The 16,571-nt window shown below is 44.4% G+C and overlaps 1 protein-coding gene across 1 annotated transcript in view; it reads right to left on the bottom strand.

The window, feature by feature from the left end:
• PSMD1 (proteasome 26S subunit, non-ATPase 1) overlaps window positions 1–16,571 on the bottom strand; it is a 140,364-nt gene that overhangs the window by 51,078 nt on the left and 72,715 nt on the right. Inside the window, exons 17-18 of the mRNA XM_087872018.1 lie at window positions 5,962–6,076; window positions 618–734 (exon numbers count right to left, since the gene is read on the bottom strand). Coding sequence (XP_087728144.1) covers window positions 618–734; window positions 5,962–6,076 — 232 coding nt within the window. The remainder of the gene's footprint in view (window positions 1–617; window positions 735–5,961; window positions 6,077–16,571) is intronic.

Here is a 16,571-nt window from a genome sequence, read left to right as displayed (position 1 = left end):
AAGACTGGCCTGCGGTGCCTCTGCCAGCAAAAACGGAACTCAAGGAGCCCGGGCCCAGTCTTCCCAGGTCTCCATTTTTGCTAGCAGAGGGCTGCAGGAGGCCATTGCGGCCAAAAATGGAACTCGGACTGGCTGCGTGTGGCTCCCCGGCTCCGTTTTAATTGGCAGAGAGCTGCAGGAGGCCGTTGCGACTGAAAACGGAGCTCGGACCGGCCATGTGTGCCCCCCCCCGGCTCCGTTTTCGCTGCCAAAGGCTGCAGGAGGCTGTTGCAGCCAAAAACGGAGCATCAATGAATAATGTCGAATTGGCCATGCCCCCCCCCGGCCACGCTCCCAGCCCCCTCCCCAAGTTCAAACACAACTTTGAGGCAGCCCTCAATGAAATCGAGTTTGACACCCCTGTTCTAGAGTCTCAACTTTTTTTGTGGTTTTTTTTTTGTTTTAGATCTTCGTTGCTTTCCTCTCCACAATCTTTCTAGGATCTCATTAAAACAAGCGCGCTTCCAACGAAAGGCCGGGCCAAAACGAAAGCGCCTTCAATGTGTCTCCCCCAATTTTCTTCTTTGACACATTCTCCCTTCTCGCACACCTCCCCGGTTCAAAGATCCCTCGCTCACCTTTGGGCAGAGAACTTCGGTCTGCTGGATCATGATCAGCGCTGATGCAATCAGAGCCCCCTGACGCACGTAGTTGACAGGATCGTTAGTCATCGGTTCCAACAAATTAATTGCTTCCTATCGGGGGAGAGAGAAAAAAAAAGAAGAAGAGAGGAATATTAACTTTATTTACCTTTCGAGCGCCAGGCATTCTTTCATCAGGATTATCCGATTAGGATCTTCAAGCAGGGCATGGTAGGGAGCAGCTGATGAGAGGGACGCCAAAAAGGGCACTCGCGCGACAGGCGCTCCGAAGATCAAACGTTTTAATTTCTTGGGGTAAAAAATGAGGCCGGAAGGAGTGTGAAGCAAGCAATTTGTTTCAGGTGAGAAAAAACACCTTTTTTTTTTTTTAAATGCTGCTGGTCTCAAGGCTACTTCTGAGAAACGCCTTCCGTTACCTGTCCTCACTCTTTCCGCGAAGGGTCCCCTTAAATAAACCGTTGAAGAAGGGTGGAGACGGTTTTGGTTTGGTGGTGAATGCACCAGGTTAGAAACCAGGAGACGGTGAGTTCTAGTTCCACCTTAGGCGGGAAAGCCAGCTGGGTGACTTGGGCCTATCAAAGGAGACTGTGAGTTCTAGTCCCGCCTTAGGCAAAAAAGCCAGCTAGGTGACTTTGGGCCAATCGCTGGGAGATGGTGAGTTCTAGTCCCACCTTAGGCAGGAAAGCCAGCTGGGTGACTTTGGGCCAATCGCTGGGAGATGGTGAGTTCTAGTCCCACCTTAGGCAGGAAAGCCAGCTGGGTGACTTTGGGCCAATCGCTGGGAGATGGTGAGTTGTAGTCCCATTTTAGGCAGGAAAGCCAGCTGGGTAACTTCGTGTCAATCACCAGGAGACTGTGAGTTCTAGTCCCACCTTAGGCAGGAAAGCCAGCTGAGTGACTTTGGACCAAATACCGGGAGACTGTGAGTTCTAGTCTCGCCTTACGCAGGAAAGGCAGCTGGGTGACTTTGGGCCAATTACCGGGAGACTGTGAGTTCTAGTCCCGCCTTATGCAGGAAAGGCAGCTGAGTGACTTTGGGCCAATTACCGGGAGACTGTGAGTTCTAGTCCCGCCTTACGCAGAAAAGGCAGCTGGGTGACTTTGGGCCAATTACCAGGAGACTGTGAGTTCTAGTCCCGCCTTACGCAGGAAAGGCAGCTGAGTGACTTTGGGCCAATTACCGGGAGACTGTGAGTTCTAGTCCCGCCTTACGCAGGAAAGGCAGCTGAGTGACTTTGGGCCAATTACCAGGAGACTGTGAGTTCTAGTCCCGCCTTACGCAGAAAAGGCAGCTGGGTGACTTTGGGCCAATTACCGGGAGACTGTGAGTTCTAGTCTCACCTTAGGCAGGAAAGCCAGCTGAGTGACTTTGAGCCAATCGCCAGGAGACTGTGAGTTCTAGTCCTGACTGTGGCAGGAAAGCCAGCTGGGTGACTTTGGGCCAGTCCCTCTCTCTCAACCTAATCCACCTCACAGGGTTGTTGTTGTTGTGGGAAAAATAGTAGGAGGAAATAATATTAGGTATGTTTGCCACTTCAAGTTATGTATAAAAATAATACCATCTTCCAAGTTGATAAACACTGATCTAGGGCCAGATAATGAACTCATAGGTTAAATAAAACGCAGACAAATGCCACGGATGGATCAAAGTCTTTTTATGGCTTATTTTTCCCTACTTGAGCTCTCTTCCCTTCTAATTATGCAAAATGACCTTTTATAAGTGGGATTGTCTTGGTGTGCATTTAGAGGTCCTGACCCAAACCCTTGACGTTGTGTGAACTCACAACTATTTATAGAGGAAGGAGGTCCCTCTTGAGTAACTAAAACCTTAACATGATTTCCAGTCTTTTCAGTTCTAACGTATTAATTCAGACTTTGGTATATGTTGATGTAAGAAGACCCACTGACATAAACATACGCTCAAGCTTTTTTATTTCAGAAATAAACAATGAAAGTGCAAAAACTGCAGCCAGGCAGGTTGTTATCCCGCCTGCATAAAAGTTACGGAGAGACAAAGCAGACTTGGGCGAAAAGCTTGAGCGAAAACGATTGCCCTTTTCATGTCCAGTAAAGGAAAATATCGCCGACGAGACAGGAAATCAATATAGTTTCTGTACTTTCTCTAGACTCTGCCCTCCAAAGGGGAATGTCCAAAAGCTGAAGATTTTTCAAGAAACCGTCGAGCCAAAGAATGCGTCTCTTGGATAAATAAAAATTAGGTCTTGCGTAAACACGGATCAGGAACCAGAAGATAATCCAAGAATATGACCGGGAGCAAATTTTAGATCAATATTTCTCACTTTTAAGGGGTGTGGACTTCAAGTCTCAGAATTCCCCAGCCAGCATGGACTAGAATGATCATTTCTTTGAATTCATCCAATGAAGTTTGTCAGAGATGTGCCAAAAATACTAATCAAATATAACTTCGGCTTACAAAGGCCAACTTGGCTATGCAGATGGTCCTCAATTTACGACCACAATTGAACCCAAAATGTTGGCTGCTAAGCGAGACATTTATTAAGTGAGTTTTGCCCCACCTTATGACCTTCCTTGCCATGTTTGTTAAGTGAATCACTGCAGATGTTAAATTAGTGACATGGTTGTTAAGTGAATCTGGCGGGCCCCACTGACTTTAACCCAAAATGAATTTTGCTAAGTGAAATATTTGTTAAGGGAGTTTTGCCCCGTCTTATGACCTTCCTTGCCACATTTGTTAAGTGAATCACTGCAGATTGATTGATTGATTGATTGATTGATTGATTGATTGGTTCGATTTATATGCCGCCCTTCTCCGGAGACTCAGGGGGGCTTACAATGTGCTCAGCAATAGCCTTCATCCTTTTGTATATTTATACAAAGTCAGCTTATTGCCCCCACAATCCGGGTCCTCATTTTACCTACCTTAGAAAGGATGGAAGGCTGAGTCGACCTTGAGCCTGGTGAGATTTGAACTCGTAGTAATTGCAGGCAGCTGGTGCTACTTAACAGCACTTTAGTCTGCTGCGCCACCAAGGGTCTGTTAAGATGTTAAGTTAGTGACATGGTTGTTAAGTGAATCTGGCTTCCCCATTGACTTTGCTTGTCAGAAGGTCACAAAAGGGGATCACGTGACCCAGGACACTGCAACCGTCATAAATGTGAGTCGGCTGCCAATTGTCCAAATTTTAAACATGTGACCATGGGGATGCTGCAACGGTCATAAGTGTGAAAAATGGTTCTAAGTTACTTTTTTCCAGTGCCGTTGTAACTTTAAATGGTCACTAAATGAACTGTTGTAACTCGAGGACTATCTATACCTCTGTCTGGCATCTTGTGGCAAGTTGTTGCATACGAAATGGGCGGCAAATAAATTTAATAATAATTTTTAAATGTTCAGTTGACCGAGTTTCATGTTTAATGAATAAAAGAGATGATAATAGTGTCAATAATATTTATGATACATTTTTAAATGTTCAGTTGACCGAGTTTCATGTTTAATGAATAAAAGTTTATAATAATAAAAATAAAAATATAAATCTTGTGCCAGCTGCTTTCATTAACCTGGCTTTTCTGACTCCCTGTAGATGTTCCCTCCTATCATGATGGTTTATGATGCAGGGCTTCAGGCTGACATCCATGCCCTCAGCAAGGAGTGCTGGGGTTTGATTCCAAACATCAAAGCTGGGTGACCTTGGGCCAGTCACTTTCTCTCAGCCCTAGGAAGCAGGCAATGGTAAAGCACTTCCAAAATCTTGAAAGAAAATGGCAGGGTCTTGTCCAGGCAGTTGCCAGAAGTCAATACTGACTCAAAGGCACCGTCCCCCACGAAAAATAATCTTCAATTTAGAAAAAAAATTTAGGAGGTATTTTGTAAAAATGGCCAAAATTACATATAGCCACTCTGCTTTATCCACAGTCAGGAGGTCTAGTGGTTAAGGCACCAGGCTAGAAAACAAATCCCCCCCCCACACTTACTCATGAAAACCGGCTGGATGACTTTGTGCCAATCAGCAGGAGGAGCTGAGTTCTAATTCTGCCTTAGGCATGAAAGCATCTAGGTATCTGTTGTGGCCTGTCGGCCGCCGGCCCCTCCAACAGCCGAATCAGAGAAGGAGGAGGAGGGGTGGGAGTCAGGGTCAGCATCAAGGCAACCTGAGAGCTCCAAGGGGGAAGAGGGAATGGAGGTGGCAGAGAGAGAGAGAGAGAGAGAGAGAGAGGGGGGGGGGGAGGGAGGGAGGGAGGGAGGGAGGTGGAGCCTGGGCCGTCCGTCAGCCCTCAGATGGAGAGTCAACAGCCCCCAGGTCTGGAGGTGGCCGATGAGGAAGAGGAGGAACAGCTGGGTCCAGTGCCTGACGCGTGAATGCACAGAAAGCAGAGAGGAGAGGAGAGCAGTGGAAATCTATGGCCCGGTCCTTGGGACGGAAGAGTCACCGCTGTTAGCGAAGCCCCACCCCTAGCTCTGGGGATAAAAGGCAGGGGGCGGAGATGAATAGATGTGGCAGACAACTATTTTTTTTTTTTAAATTGATTTATATGCCGTCCTTCTCCGGAGACTCAGGGCGGCTTACAATGCGCTAAGCAATAGCCTTCATCCTTTTGTATATTTTATACAAAGTCAGCTTATTGCCCCCACAAACTGGGTCCTCAATTTATTTACCTTAGAAAGGATGGAAGGTTGAGTCAACTTTGAGCCTGGCGAGATTCGAACTTACAGTAACTGCAGACAGCTGGAGTTAAATTACAATGCATTAGTCTGCTGAGCTATCCAGGCTCCTATCATCCTATTCATCTTTCGGCCAGACAGAATTATTAGCCCGCAAGAGAAACTTTTTGCCAGTGCTGCTAGCACTCCTAATAAAGGAATCTTTTGAGTTCACGTCAGAGGGTTTGTCGTGTTTGGGGAGCTGGGTCAGAACAGTGACATTGGGCCAATCACCAGGTGACGGTGAGTTCTAGTTGCCTTTAGCCATGAAAGCTGGTTCAGTGACTTTGGGCCAATCAGCAGCAGAAGGTGAGTTTAAGTCCCGCCTTAGGCAGGAAAGCCAGCTCAGTGTGTCTTTGGGCCAATCACCAGGAGACTGTGAATTCTAGTCCCGCTTTAGCCATGAAAGCCAGCTGATGGCCTTGGGCCAGGCCTTCTCTCTCAGCCCAACCCATCTCAGAGGGTTATTGTTGGGTAAATATAAGGAGGAAGGTGTGTTGGATATGCTTGCCGCCTTGTGTTATTTGTAAAAATAAGAAAAAGTGTGATACAAACAAACAAAATAAATACTCCGGTTCTTGGACTTTAGTGGGGGAAAAAAAAAGAGGAGAATTGTAGTTTGGTTTCACCTGGCCTTACCTTGTTTCCTGTCCCAGCGCAACAGATCCCCAAAGCCATCGCTGCTCCGTAGCGGACATGCGGGTTGTAACTTTCGGACAACAAGGAAACGACACTTGGACATTGTTCAGGAGTCCTAAGGAGGAAAAAGGAAAAGACCATCATGAAGTTTTTTTTACTGAAGAAAACACAAAAGGAACGTTATCTTTACAAGCCGAAAAGATGGTTATCTTTATACAATCCTGGGTGGTATAAACAGAGGCACAGAATCAAGATCACGTGAATTATTAGTGCCAACTTTATAAAACCCTAGTAAGGCCACACCTGGAATACTGCAAGCAATTTTGGTCACCACGCTGCAAAAAAGATGTTGAGACTTTGGAAAAAGTGCAGAGAAGAGCAATGAAGAGGATCAAAGGCCTGGAGACTATTTTAAATATATGAAGAACGGCTGCAGGTTTTGGGTCTGGCTAGTCTAAAGAAAAGAAGAATTAGGGGTGACATGATAGCAGTATTTCGGTATTTGAGGGGCTGCCACAAAGAGGAGGGGGGTCAAATTATTCTCCAAAGCACCAGAGGGCAGGACAAGAAAGAATGGTTGATCAAGGAGAGAACCAATCTGGAATTAAGAAGAAACTTCCTAACAGTAAGGACAATTAACCAGTGGAACAGCTTGCCACCAGAAGTTGTGGGGGCTCCATCACTGCAGCTTTTTAAGAAGAGACTGGATAGCCATTTATCTGAAATGGTATAGGATCTCCTGCTTCAGCCGGAGGCTGGATTAGAAGCCCTCCAAGATCTCTTCCAGCTCTATTCTGATTGTGATATAGTACAGGGCAGTAATGGCTAACCTTTTTGCCATCGCGTGCCAGGTGTGTGTGTGTGGCAGGGTGGATAAAAATCAATGACTTTTTTTTAAAAAAAACAGATTTTTTTTATTTAAATCAGATTTTTTTGATTTTTATCGAATTTATTTTAATAAAAAACTTTTGGGGTAAAAATCTATCTAAGATCGTTTTCTATTTAAGATACATAAATAATTTAGTTTACTCAGCCTGAAACGGAGCTTAGTTATGTAGCAGGAGGCTGTATATTCTGCAACACTGGGACTATCGGTGAGTCAACAGCGGGTCAAAAGAGTAGCAGAGATGACAGTTGCTCTTTAAAAATTGTGATTTAAATCGAGTTGATTTAAATCAAGCCTTTTTACTAGTGATTTAAATCATGATTTAAATTGTGATTTAAATCAACTTGATTTAAATCAAATCCACCCTGGTGTGTGTGTGTGTGTGGGGGGGTGTCGCAGGCGCACGTGGCCAAACCCATAATTCTATGTACCCTGCCCTCGTACATGCACATGCGACAACCCCACCCCTCCGCTCCTGGCATGCGATGGCATGGTAGGTCCGTTTTTTTCTCTCTCCCCGGGCCTCCAGAGCCTTTCTAGGAGTCCGGGGAGGGTGAAAACGGCCTCCGCCCCCCCCCCCGGGCCCTCTGGAGGCTGAAAACGGCCCGTTTGCCAACTTTTGGTTGGGGAGAGAGAAAAATGGGCCTTCCCCACCCTACCGAAGGCCCTCCGGAGGCAGGAAACAACCTGTTTCCCTAATTCTGGTGGGCCCAGAAGGCCCGAAAATCAGCTGGCCAGTGCGCACATGCGCACTGGAGCTGAGCTTGCATGCCCATCAATATGGCCATAGGTTCGCCATCACGGGTATAGGGCGTCCTGCGTGAGGAGGGGGCTGGACTAGAAGACCTCCAAGGACCCTTCCAGCTGTATTCTGGATATATTCTGGAAAAGGCCGGATAAAAAGTCTCGCCCACTCCCCCCCCCGAAAGAAAACAAAGGACACCCACAAAGCTTGGCTCTTTGATGAGGAACTCTGAGTAGGAATGTAAATAAGGAGGTGAAGAGGGCAGAGGTGACAAGCTGGGATGGATTTTTTTTAACTGGAGGCAGCTCAGGTAAGAAGGCTATAAACGCCGCCAGCCACAAAGCCATTCGTCACCTTGTTCTCAAACAAAGCTCAAAAGTTTGCAAAAGAGAGAGAGAGAGAGAGAGAGAGAGAGAGAGAGAGAGAGAGAGAGAGAGAAACCTGTTCTAATCACACGAGGTGACAAATGAATAAATGAAGCCAAAAGTTAAAAGGGGAAACACATGTTTTAAAGCCCACATGCCAACACGCTGGTACTGCCTGGGCATTGGTTCAAATCGCAGATTCCTAGGAAAAAGATGGATAGCTCTGAGTTTTGAATTATTTTTTACCCCCCCCAGAAGTCGAAGTTCATCCATCAGAATCGTTATCTGCTCAAATTCCTCGATATGCTGAGAAGCTTATATATAATATATGCACCATGTTTCCAGGAAAATAAGACTGGGTCTTATATTAATTTTTGCTCCAAAAGACACATTAGGGCTTATTTTCTGGTTAGGTCTTATTTTGGGGGAAATACGGTATTAAATGCATCCATCTGGTTGACGATCTTAACTGGGGCTTATTTTTGGGGTAGGGCTTATATTACGAGCATCCTGAAAAATCATGCTAGGATTTCCTTTCCGGTTGGGTCTTATTTTCAGGGAAACACTCCCTCTCTCTCTCTCTCTCTCTCTCTCTCTCTCTCTCTCTCTCTCTCTCTCTGTGTGTGTGTGTGTGTGTGTGTGTGTGTGTGTGTGTGTGTGTATCGATAGTCCTCAACTTACAACAGTTCATTTAGTGACTCTTTGAAGTTATGACGACATTGAAAAAAAGTGATTTAATGGTCGTTTATCACACTTACGACCATTGTAGTATTTCCGAGATCAAAATTCAAGCACTTGGCAACCAATTCATATTTATGACCGTCGCTGTGTCCGTGGGGGCTCTCATGATCCCCCTTTTGTGACCTCCTGACAAGCGAAGTCAGAATGGGGAAACTGGATTCACGTCACAACGACGCTACTAACTTAACAACTGAGGCGATTTGCTTAGCAACCGTGGTTGTAAAATGGGGCAAAACTCACTTGACGAATGTTTCACTTAGCGACAGAAGTTTTGGGCTCAATTGTGGTCGTAAATTGAGGACTACCTGTATATATGATCCATTTGATTTGGAGTTAGAGGTTGTTTAGTTGAGTTCGGGATCACATTGGAAAGGGCCGGACAGAGCAACGAAGAAAAATACAAGGATTTTTGGATATTTTAATGGTAGAAGTTAGCAATATATAAAGTAATCCCACTTGGGTTTTTTTCCCTTCACGCATTCCATATTATGCCTGTAATTATTTTGTCTAAATGGATGGTTGGTCTGGTAATCACATGGTGCTAGGCCACACACAATGTCTCCGGCACAGGGTGATGGCTGGAACTCACACCTCTCTGGATTATTTAACAAACCATTATGAAAATTGTGCTTTACATTTGCCTTTTCTTTCTCTAAAGTTCAGGGAAGCTTAATTAACTATCTGAAGACAAGTGCAAAAAAAACCTGGCTTGTGTGGAATCAAAAGAGCCCCTCTCTGGGAAATATGAACAATAAATAAATAAAAATGCATCAATAAAATCATAAATAAATAAATAAATGAAAATACATCAATAAAATCAAAAATAAATAAATAAAAATACACCAGTAAAGAAGAAAAGAAAAGAAGCCAGAAACATTCTTGTTAGGAATTTTTACAAAACCATATTCCAAAGAAATAAAATACTTGATGCTACACATCTTAACAGCAGCATGAATAATGTATGCAAAAAACTGGAAACAGGAAACTAATAGATAATAACTTAGAATGTGCTGAGATGGACAGATTAACAAAAGAAATTAAGGAAAAGGAAGAGAATAAATGGAATACCATTTATTCCATAGAGTATGGAATAAATGGTATAATTGGCTTAAGACTAACAATAAAGAATAATAACTATCAGAAGAGAAAAATAGAAGTACAAAATAGAGATGTATCAAATGTGCGGAGTGGAATAAAAATGTATATAATATGAAGGTAGAAATGTATAATAGTAAAGAGATAGCTGAAATGTATAGTTCTCTATAGGGGGAAAGAGGGGGGAAAGAGGGGGGCAAAAAAGGAAAAGGAGGGGAAGAAGACAGAGTAAAAGATTAAGATAAAGGGGAAGAAGAATAAAGTAATAACTGGAAGACCACTATGAAACAATGCTTAAAAATGTTATTTATATGTTGTATGTTGTGTAAATGTCTAATATGTGTTTTAATAAAATTACAAATTTTTATAAAAAAAAATACACCAGTAAAAAAAAAAATTAAAATACATCAATAAAATCAAAAATAAATAAATAAAGATTAAAAAGTTAAATTATTTCTTCTTTCCCCTCACAAGAATTTAGAACAAAATGGCTCTGAAACAAAATCGTTTTCAAGACATATGTTATACCTTTTGGGTTATTCTTCGGGAGTTAATACAGGCGGTCATCGACTTATGACCAAAACTGAGGCCAAAGTTTATGTTGCTAAGCGAGACATTTGTTGCGTGAGCTTGGCCCCGTTTTACGAACTTTCTGGCCACGTTGTTAAATGAATCACTGCAGTCATTAAGCGAGTCACACGATTATTACGTGAATCCGGCTTCCCCATTGACCTGGCTTGTCAAAAGTTCGCAAAAGGGGATCACATCACCCCAGGGCACTGCTACCGTCGTAAATATGAGTCAGTTGCCAAGCGTCTGAATGTAAATCGTATCATCATGGAGATTCTGCAACGGTCGTTGAGTGTGAAAACTGGTCATAAATCACCTTTTTCAAAGCCATTGAAACTTCGAGCGGTCGCTAAGCGAACTGTTGTAAGTCGGGAACTATCTGTATATGTCTCAAAGTGCCAGACTATGACCAAAGGGAAAAATTATGTCTGAAGCTAGCTTCCAACTTCAATGATAGAAGCAGCCAAATTTTATAATAAATCAATGTAAAAGTGCTTAGGACAGTGTTTCTCAACCTTGGAAGCTTGAAGATGGGTGGACTTCAACTCCCAGAATCCCCCAGCCAGCAGCGCTGGCTGGGGGATTCTGGGAGTTGAAGTCCACCCATCTTCAAGCTTCCACGGTTGAGAAACACTGTCCTAAGCACTTTTACATTGATTCCACCCATCTTCAAGCTGAAGTCCACCCATCTTCAAGCTACCAAGGTTGAGAAACACTGGCTTAGAGGAAGGGAAAAGGAACTGTAAAGGAAAGTATTTGTAAAACAAGGAAAGAGGGAAGAAAATCTACGGGAAGAAACTTTTAAGTGATAGTCCTAGTGGACAATCGCTTAAATCTGAGCCAGCCGTGTGCTGCAGCTGCCAAAAAAGCCAACACAGTTCTAGGTTGCATTAACAGAGGGACAGAATTGAGATCACATGCAGTGTTAATACCACTTTACAATGCCTTGGTAAGGCCACACTTGGAATCCCGCATCTAGTTTTGGTCACCACGAACGATGGTGGAGATGTGGAGACTCTAGAAAAAGTGCAGAGAAGAGCAACACGAAGGATTTCGGGGGCTGGAGGCCAAAACATATGAAGAACGGTTGCAGGAATTGGGTGTGTCTAGTCTAGTGAAAAGGACGAGAGGTGACATGATAGCAATCTTTCGATATTTGAGGGGCTGCCCCAGAGAAGAGAGTTCAGACCTATTCTCCAAAGTACCAGAAGGCAGGACAAGAAGCAACGGATGGAAACTAACCAAGGAGAGAAGCAACCGGGAACTAAGGAGAAATTTCCTAACAGTGAAGACAATTAACCAGTGGAACTGCTTGCCTCCAGAAGTTGTGAATGCTCCATCCCTGGAAATTTTTAAGACGAGATTGGACAACCATTTGTCTGCAACAATATAGGGCAATGATGGCTAACCTTTTTGCCGTCGCATGCCAAAAGCGGGGGGAGCGCGGGGGGGGGTCATGCACATGCGTGCCTATACCCATAATTCAATGCGCCCTGACCTCCCGCGCAGGCGCGCTAACCCCCCACACTCCCCCCGCTTTTGGCACACGATGGCATGGTGGGCCCGGTAGGCCTGTTTTTTCACCCTCTCCAGGCTCCAGAGGCTTTCTTGGAGCCTGGGGAGGGCAAAAACAGCCTTCCCCACCAGCCCGGAGGCCAGAAACAGCCCGTTTCTCGACTTCCAGTGGGCCTGGAAGGCCGAAAATCAACTGGCCAGTGCATGCATGCACGCACGCTGGAGCTGAGCTAGGGCAATGCTCGCGTGCCCACATAAATGGCTCCGTGTGCCACCTGTGGCACGCGTGCCATAGGTTCGCCATCACGGATATAGGGTTTCCTGCCTAGGCAGGGGGTTGGACTAGAAGACCTCCAAGGTCCCTTCCAACTCTGTTCTTTTGTAAAACATCAATATCCAACTGGCTTAAAGGTAAAGGTTCCCCTCACACATCTAGTCGTTCCCAACTCTAGGGGGCGGTGCTCATCTCCGTTTCAAAGCCAAAGAGCCAGCGCTGTCCGAAGACGTCTCCGTGGTCATGTGGCCGGCATGACTCAACGCCAAAGGCGCATGGAATGCTGTTCCCTTCCCGCCAAAGGTGGTCCCTATTTTTCTACTTGCATTTTTTACCTGCTTTCAAACTGCTAGGTTGGCAGAAGCTGGGACAAGTCACGGGAGCTCACTCCATTATGCGGACTAGGGATTCGAACCGCTGAACTGCCGACCTTTCAATCGACAAGCTCAGCGTCTTAGCCACTGAGCCACCACGTCCCTCGAGCCACCACATCTCTAACCAGCTGGCTTAGGTTGTTAAATATTAACAAGTCCAACTTCCTCAGCACATCAGCCATATGTTGCAATGAATCTGATCTTTGGGAAGTTTTCCTTATTGTGGTTCCAATTCAGGAACATATGTGCAAATACACAACCCATGATTTTATTTTATTTTATTTTGCTAGGCGGCAGCCATGGACCCGTTGAGCTATTCGATGGGCCCCAAACTCAACAGTTTTCCAGCTGATTACAAAGCCTCTTTAAACATTGCACTTTTCTTTCTTTCTTTTGTTTTAAAAAAAGACAAATATCTGGAGGAGAAATTTATCTCCCAGATTTCCCCAAAGTCTGTTTAAAACCAGAGTTCAACACGTAATTTAATGGAAGCATAGCCTGCTTAGTTTTTGGTACCGGAGGCGAGCCTAACCTAAAAAAAAAGAAAAAAACGGGATGGAAATGCAGGCTTTCTATACAGATCAGGGGTGAAATGCTCCCGGTTCGGACCAGATCACCCAATCCGGTAGCGATGGTGGTGGGTGGTTCGGAGAACCGGTAGCAAAAATCCCTGCGTGCCCCCCCCCCACCATCATGCCCAGCTGAGCCGCACAATCATCAGAGGCTTTTATTTATTTATTTATTTTTAAAAGCATTTTTTTCTACAACCTCTTCTGACGAAAAAATGCTTTTAAAAGTAAAAAAAAAAAAGCCTCTGATGATCGCGCGGCTCAGCTGGGATCGTCAGAGGCTTTTCAAAGCATTTTTTTCTGCAACCTCTTGGCCGAAGAAGTGGTAAAAAAAAAAAAATGCTTTGAAAAGTCTCTGACGATCCCAGCTGAGTTGCCTGATCGTCAGAGGCTTTTCAAAGCATTAGAAAAAATGCTTTGAAAAGTTTTTTTTAAAAAAAATTGGCCACGCCCACCCAGTCACATTACTCCTCCCACCAAGCCACGCCCACAGAACTGGTAGTAACAAATTTTACATTTCACCCCGATACAGATTAAAATTTTAATAAAAAAGTGATTGGATAGAGCAGCACAATATTTGGATATAACGACAAATGATGCATTTAGTAATTAGGGAGGAACTACAAATAGTTCTTGACTTACAATCGTTCGTTTAGTGACCGAAGTTACAACAGCACTGAAAAAAGTGACTTACGACCGTACTTTCAAGCTATTAAACCGTTTGCTGCATCCCCAAATTTGGAAGTTTGTCAACTGACTCATATTTACGACGGTTGCAGTGGCCCAGGGTCGTGTCATCCCCTTTTGCAACCTCCTGACAAGCGAAGTCGACGGGGAAGCCAGATTCACTTAACAACGTTGGCAAGAAAGGACATAAAATGAGGCAAAACTCTCTCCTCACTTAGCAACGGAAATTTTGGGCTCAAGTTATGGTCGGAAGCCGAGGACTACTTCTATCTCCTTCGAATGCGAAGGCAAATAAAACGAAGTCGCATTTTTGGGGGGTTCTTCCCTTCAGAAAAGAGAAACACCCCCATTTCCCCTGTGAGAATAAGAACATTGTAAGGAAGAGGAGAAAGTGGTATTGCCAGCATGTAGAAAACTAACACACACACACAATGGAGCCCGGTGATTAATTTAATTTTCTGCATTCTGGCCTCCTGCCTTTTACCCAAAGTAGCCGTTTTTCAGAGGCACGGATTAGAAATTTGCCAAAAAACAAAATGTAAACGCTCTACAAAAATCCCTGCTTTAATTATTCTCCTTCATTATTGAAATGTTATTGGAATCCTTCATTTAAGGCTCCCGCTGTTTGGCTTAATTTCCTTCTGGCGTCTCCAAAACATGTTGATCTTTACCTATTGATTGGCCTCGTTCGTTTCTTTCCTGGAGTGATACACCGCTAATTTTGTGGAAGGATGCTCAAGTTTGACTCCTTATCCTCTGTGTATAATAGAGACTTCTGGTGGTTTGTTGGTTTGTTGGTTTTGTTTTATTTGATTTGTATACCGCCCTACTCCCGAAGGACTCAGGGCGGTGAACAGCCACAAGATAAAAACACATTAGTACAAAAATTAAAACAGAATAAAACCGGATTAAATAATTTGGCTGAAGACCGATTTAAAACACCCCAATAAATTAAAACCAATTTAAAATTTGTATTTTAAAAGGAAAAAAAGGGAAAAAACAGTCCCCACGTTAGGTGGGGCCTTTGGTCTCTGAGTTTGGCTGTTTTCCTGCAGATGTTTTGTTACCCAACTAGGGAACCTCATCAGGACAAGAGGGAGGAGGAGGAAGAAGACAATGACTGTGGGGTCCTTGGTCTTCTCCGAGCTTGGTTGTTTTCTTGCAGACATTTCATTACCTAACTAGGTAACATCATCAGTGCAGGAGGAAGGAGCAGGAGGAGGACAATGACAATCACCCAACTAGGGAACATCATCAATGCAAGAGGGAGGAGGGAAGGGGACAATGTCTGAGACATTTTAAATGGGAATTTTAAATTTGGTTTTAAATTATTGGGGTTTTAAAATAGTTCAGCCAAATTTATTTAATTTGTTTTATCTCCATTTTAAAATTTGTATTTATATGTTTTATTTTATGGCTGTTCACCGCCCTGAGTCCTTCGGGAGTAGGGCAGTATACAAATTTAATAAAATGAAATGAAATGAAATGAAATGAAATGGTCTTCTCTGACCTTGATTGTTTTCTTGCAGACGTCTTGTGACCTAACTAGGTAATATCATCAGTGCTAGAATGGAGGGGATTTGTGGAGGAGGAGGAGGAGGAGGAGGAGGGACAATGTCTGTGGGGTCTTTGGTGCTCTCTGAGCTTGGTGGTTTTCTTGCAGGCGTTTCATTGCCCAACTAGGCAACATCATCAGTGCTAGAAGGGAGAAGGGTGTGTGGAGTGGAGGAAGGAGAAGAGGAGGAGGAGGAGGACAACTGTGGGGTCCTTGGTGCTCTCTAAATTTGGTTGTTTTCTTGCAGGCGTTTCATGACCCAACTAGGTAACGTCATCAATGCTAGGAAGGAATGGGGTTTGGTCTCTTGGAAGGAGCTCCCAACTCAGACAATCTAGAGGAACCACCAAGATCTCTCTCACCAACACTGACAGGACAAGCTGTATAACACGAGAGGAAACCCCACTCCCTTCCAGCACTGAGGATGTTCCCTAGTTGGGTCAAGCTCAGAGCCCCCCAAGGGCCCCAGATAACATCTCAGCCCAACCCACCTCACAGGGCATGTTATTGTGGGCGAAATAGGAGACGGAGGGAGGAATTGTGTATGTTTGCCACCATGAATTATTTGTACAAATAATGCAAGCGGGATAAAAATCAAATAAATCACAATAACGTCCCATTTACAAAAGCACAGTCATCAATATGTGACAACCGAGCCCAAAATTTCCATTGCTAGGCAAGGCGGCTGTTAAGTGAGCCGTGTCCCATTTGAAGACCGTTTTGCCAATGCTGTTAAGTGAATCGCTACAGTTGTTAAGTGAACCATGTGGTTGTTGCAAATCAAGGACTACCTGGAATATCAATTTATTCCCTGCTCCCATGAGAAAAAGAACGCTTTTTTGGCTCGTTCACGGAAGCCGTGGAGAAGGGCTGAAGGCTGCGCTTGCAGACTGAAAAAAGTTGCAACGTGATGTCAGAAAACCACCCCAAACAATTTGCACATTAAAGAAAATTAAAAGAGAGCGGGAGAGAGAAAGGGGGGGGGGAGAAAGAGAGGGAAAGGGAGAAAAAAGAAAGAGATAAAGAGGGAGAGGGGGGGGAGAGAGAAAGAGAGACGGGGAGAGAAAGAGGGGGAAGAGCAAGAGAAAGAAAGAGAAAGAAAGGGAGAGGGAGAGTGGGGGGAGAAAAAAGAGAGAGAGAAAAGAAAAAAAGGGAGAGAGGAGTGGAGAGAGAGAAAGAAAGAGAGGGGGGAGAGAGAAAGAGAGAAAAAGAAAGGGAGAGAGGAGTGGAGAGA

The sequence above is a fragment of the Pantherophis guttatus genome, chromosome 6 (assembly GCF_059756535.1).
Source record: "Pantherophis guttatus breed Tessera chromosome 6, ASM5975653v1, whole genome shotgun sequence".
Classification (NCBI taxonomy): Eukaryota; Metazoa; Chordata; class Lepidosauria; order Squamata; family Colubridae; genus Pantherophis; species Pantherophis guttatus.
This window is presented reverse-complemented; position numbering and strand designations above follow the sequence as displayed.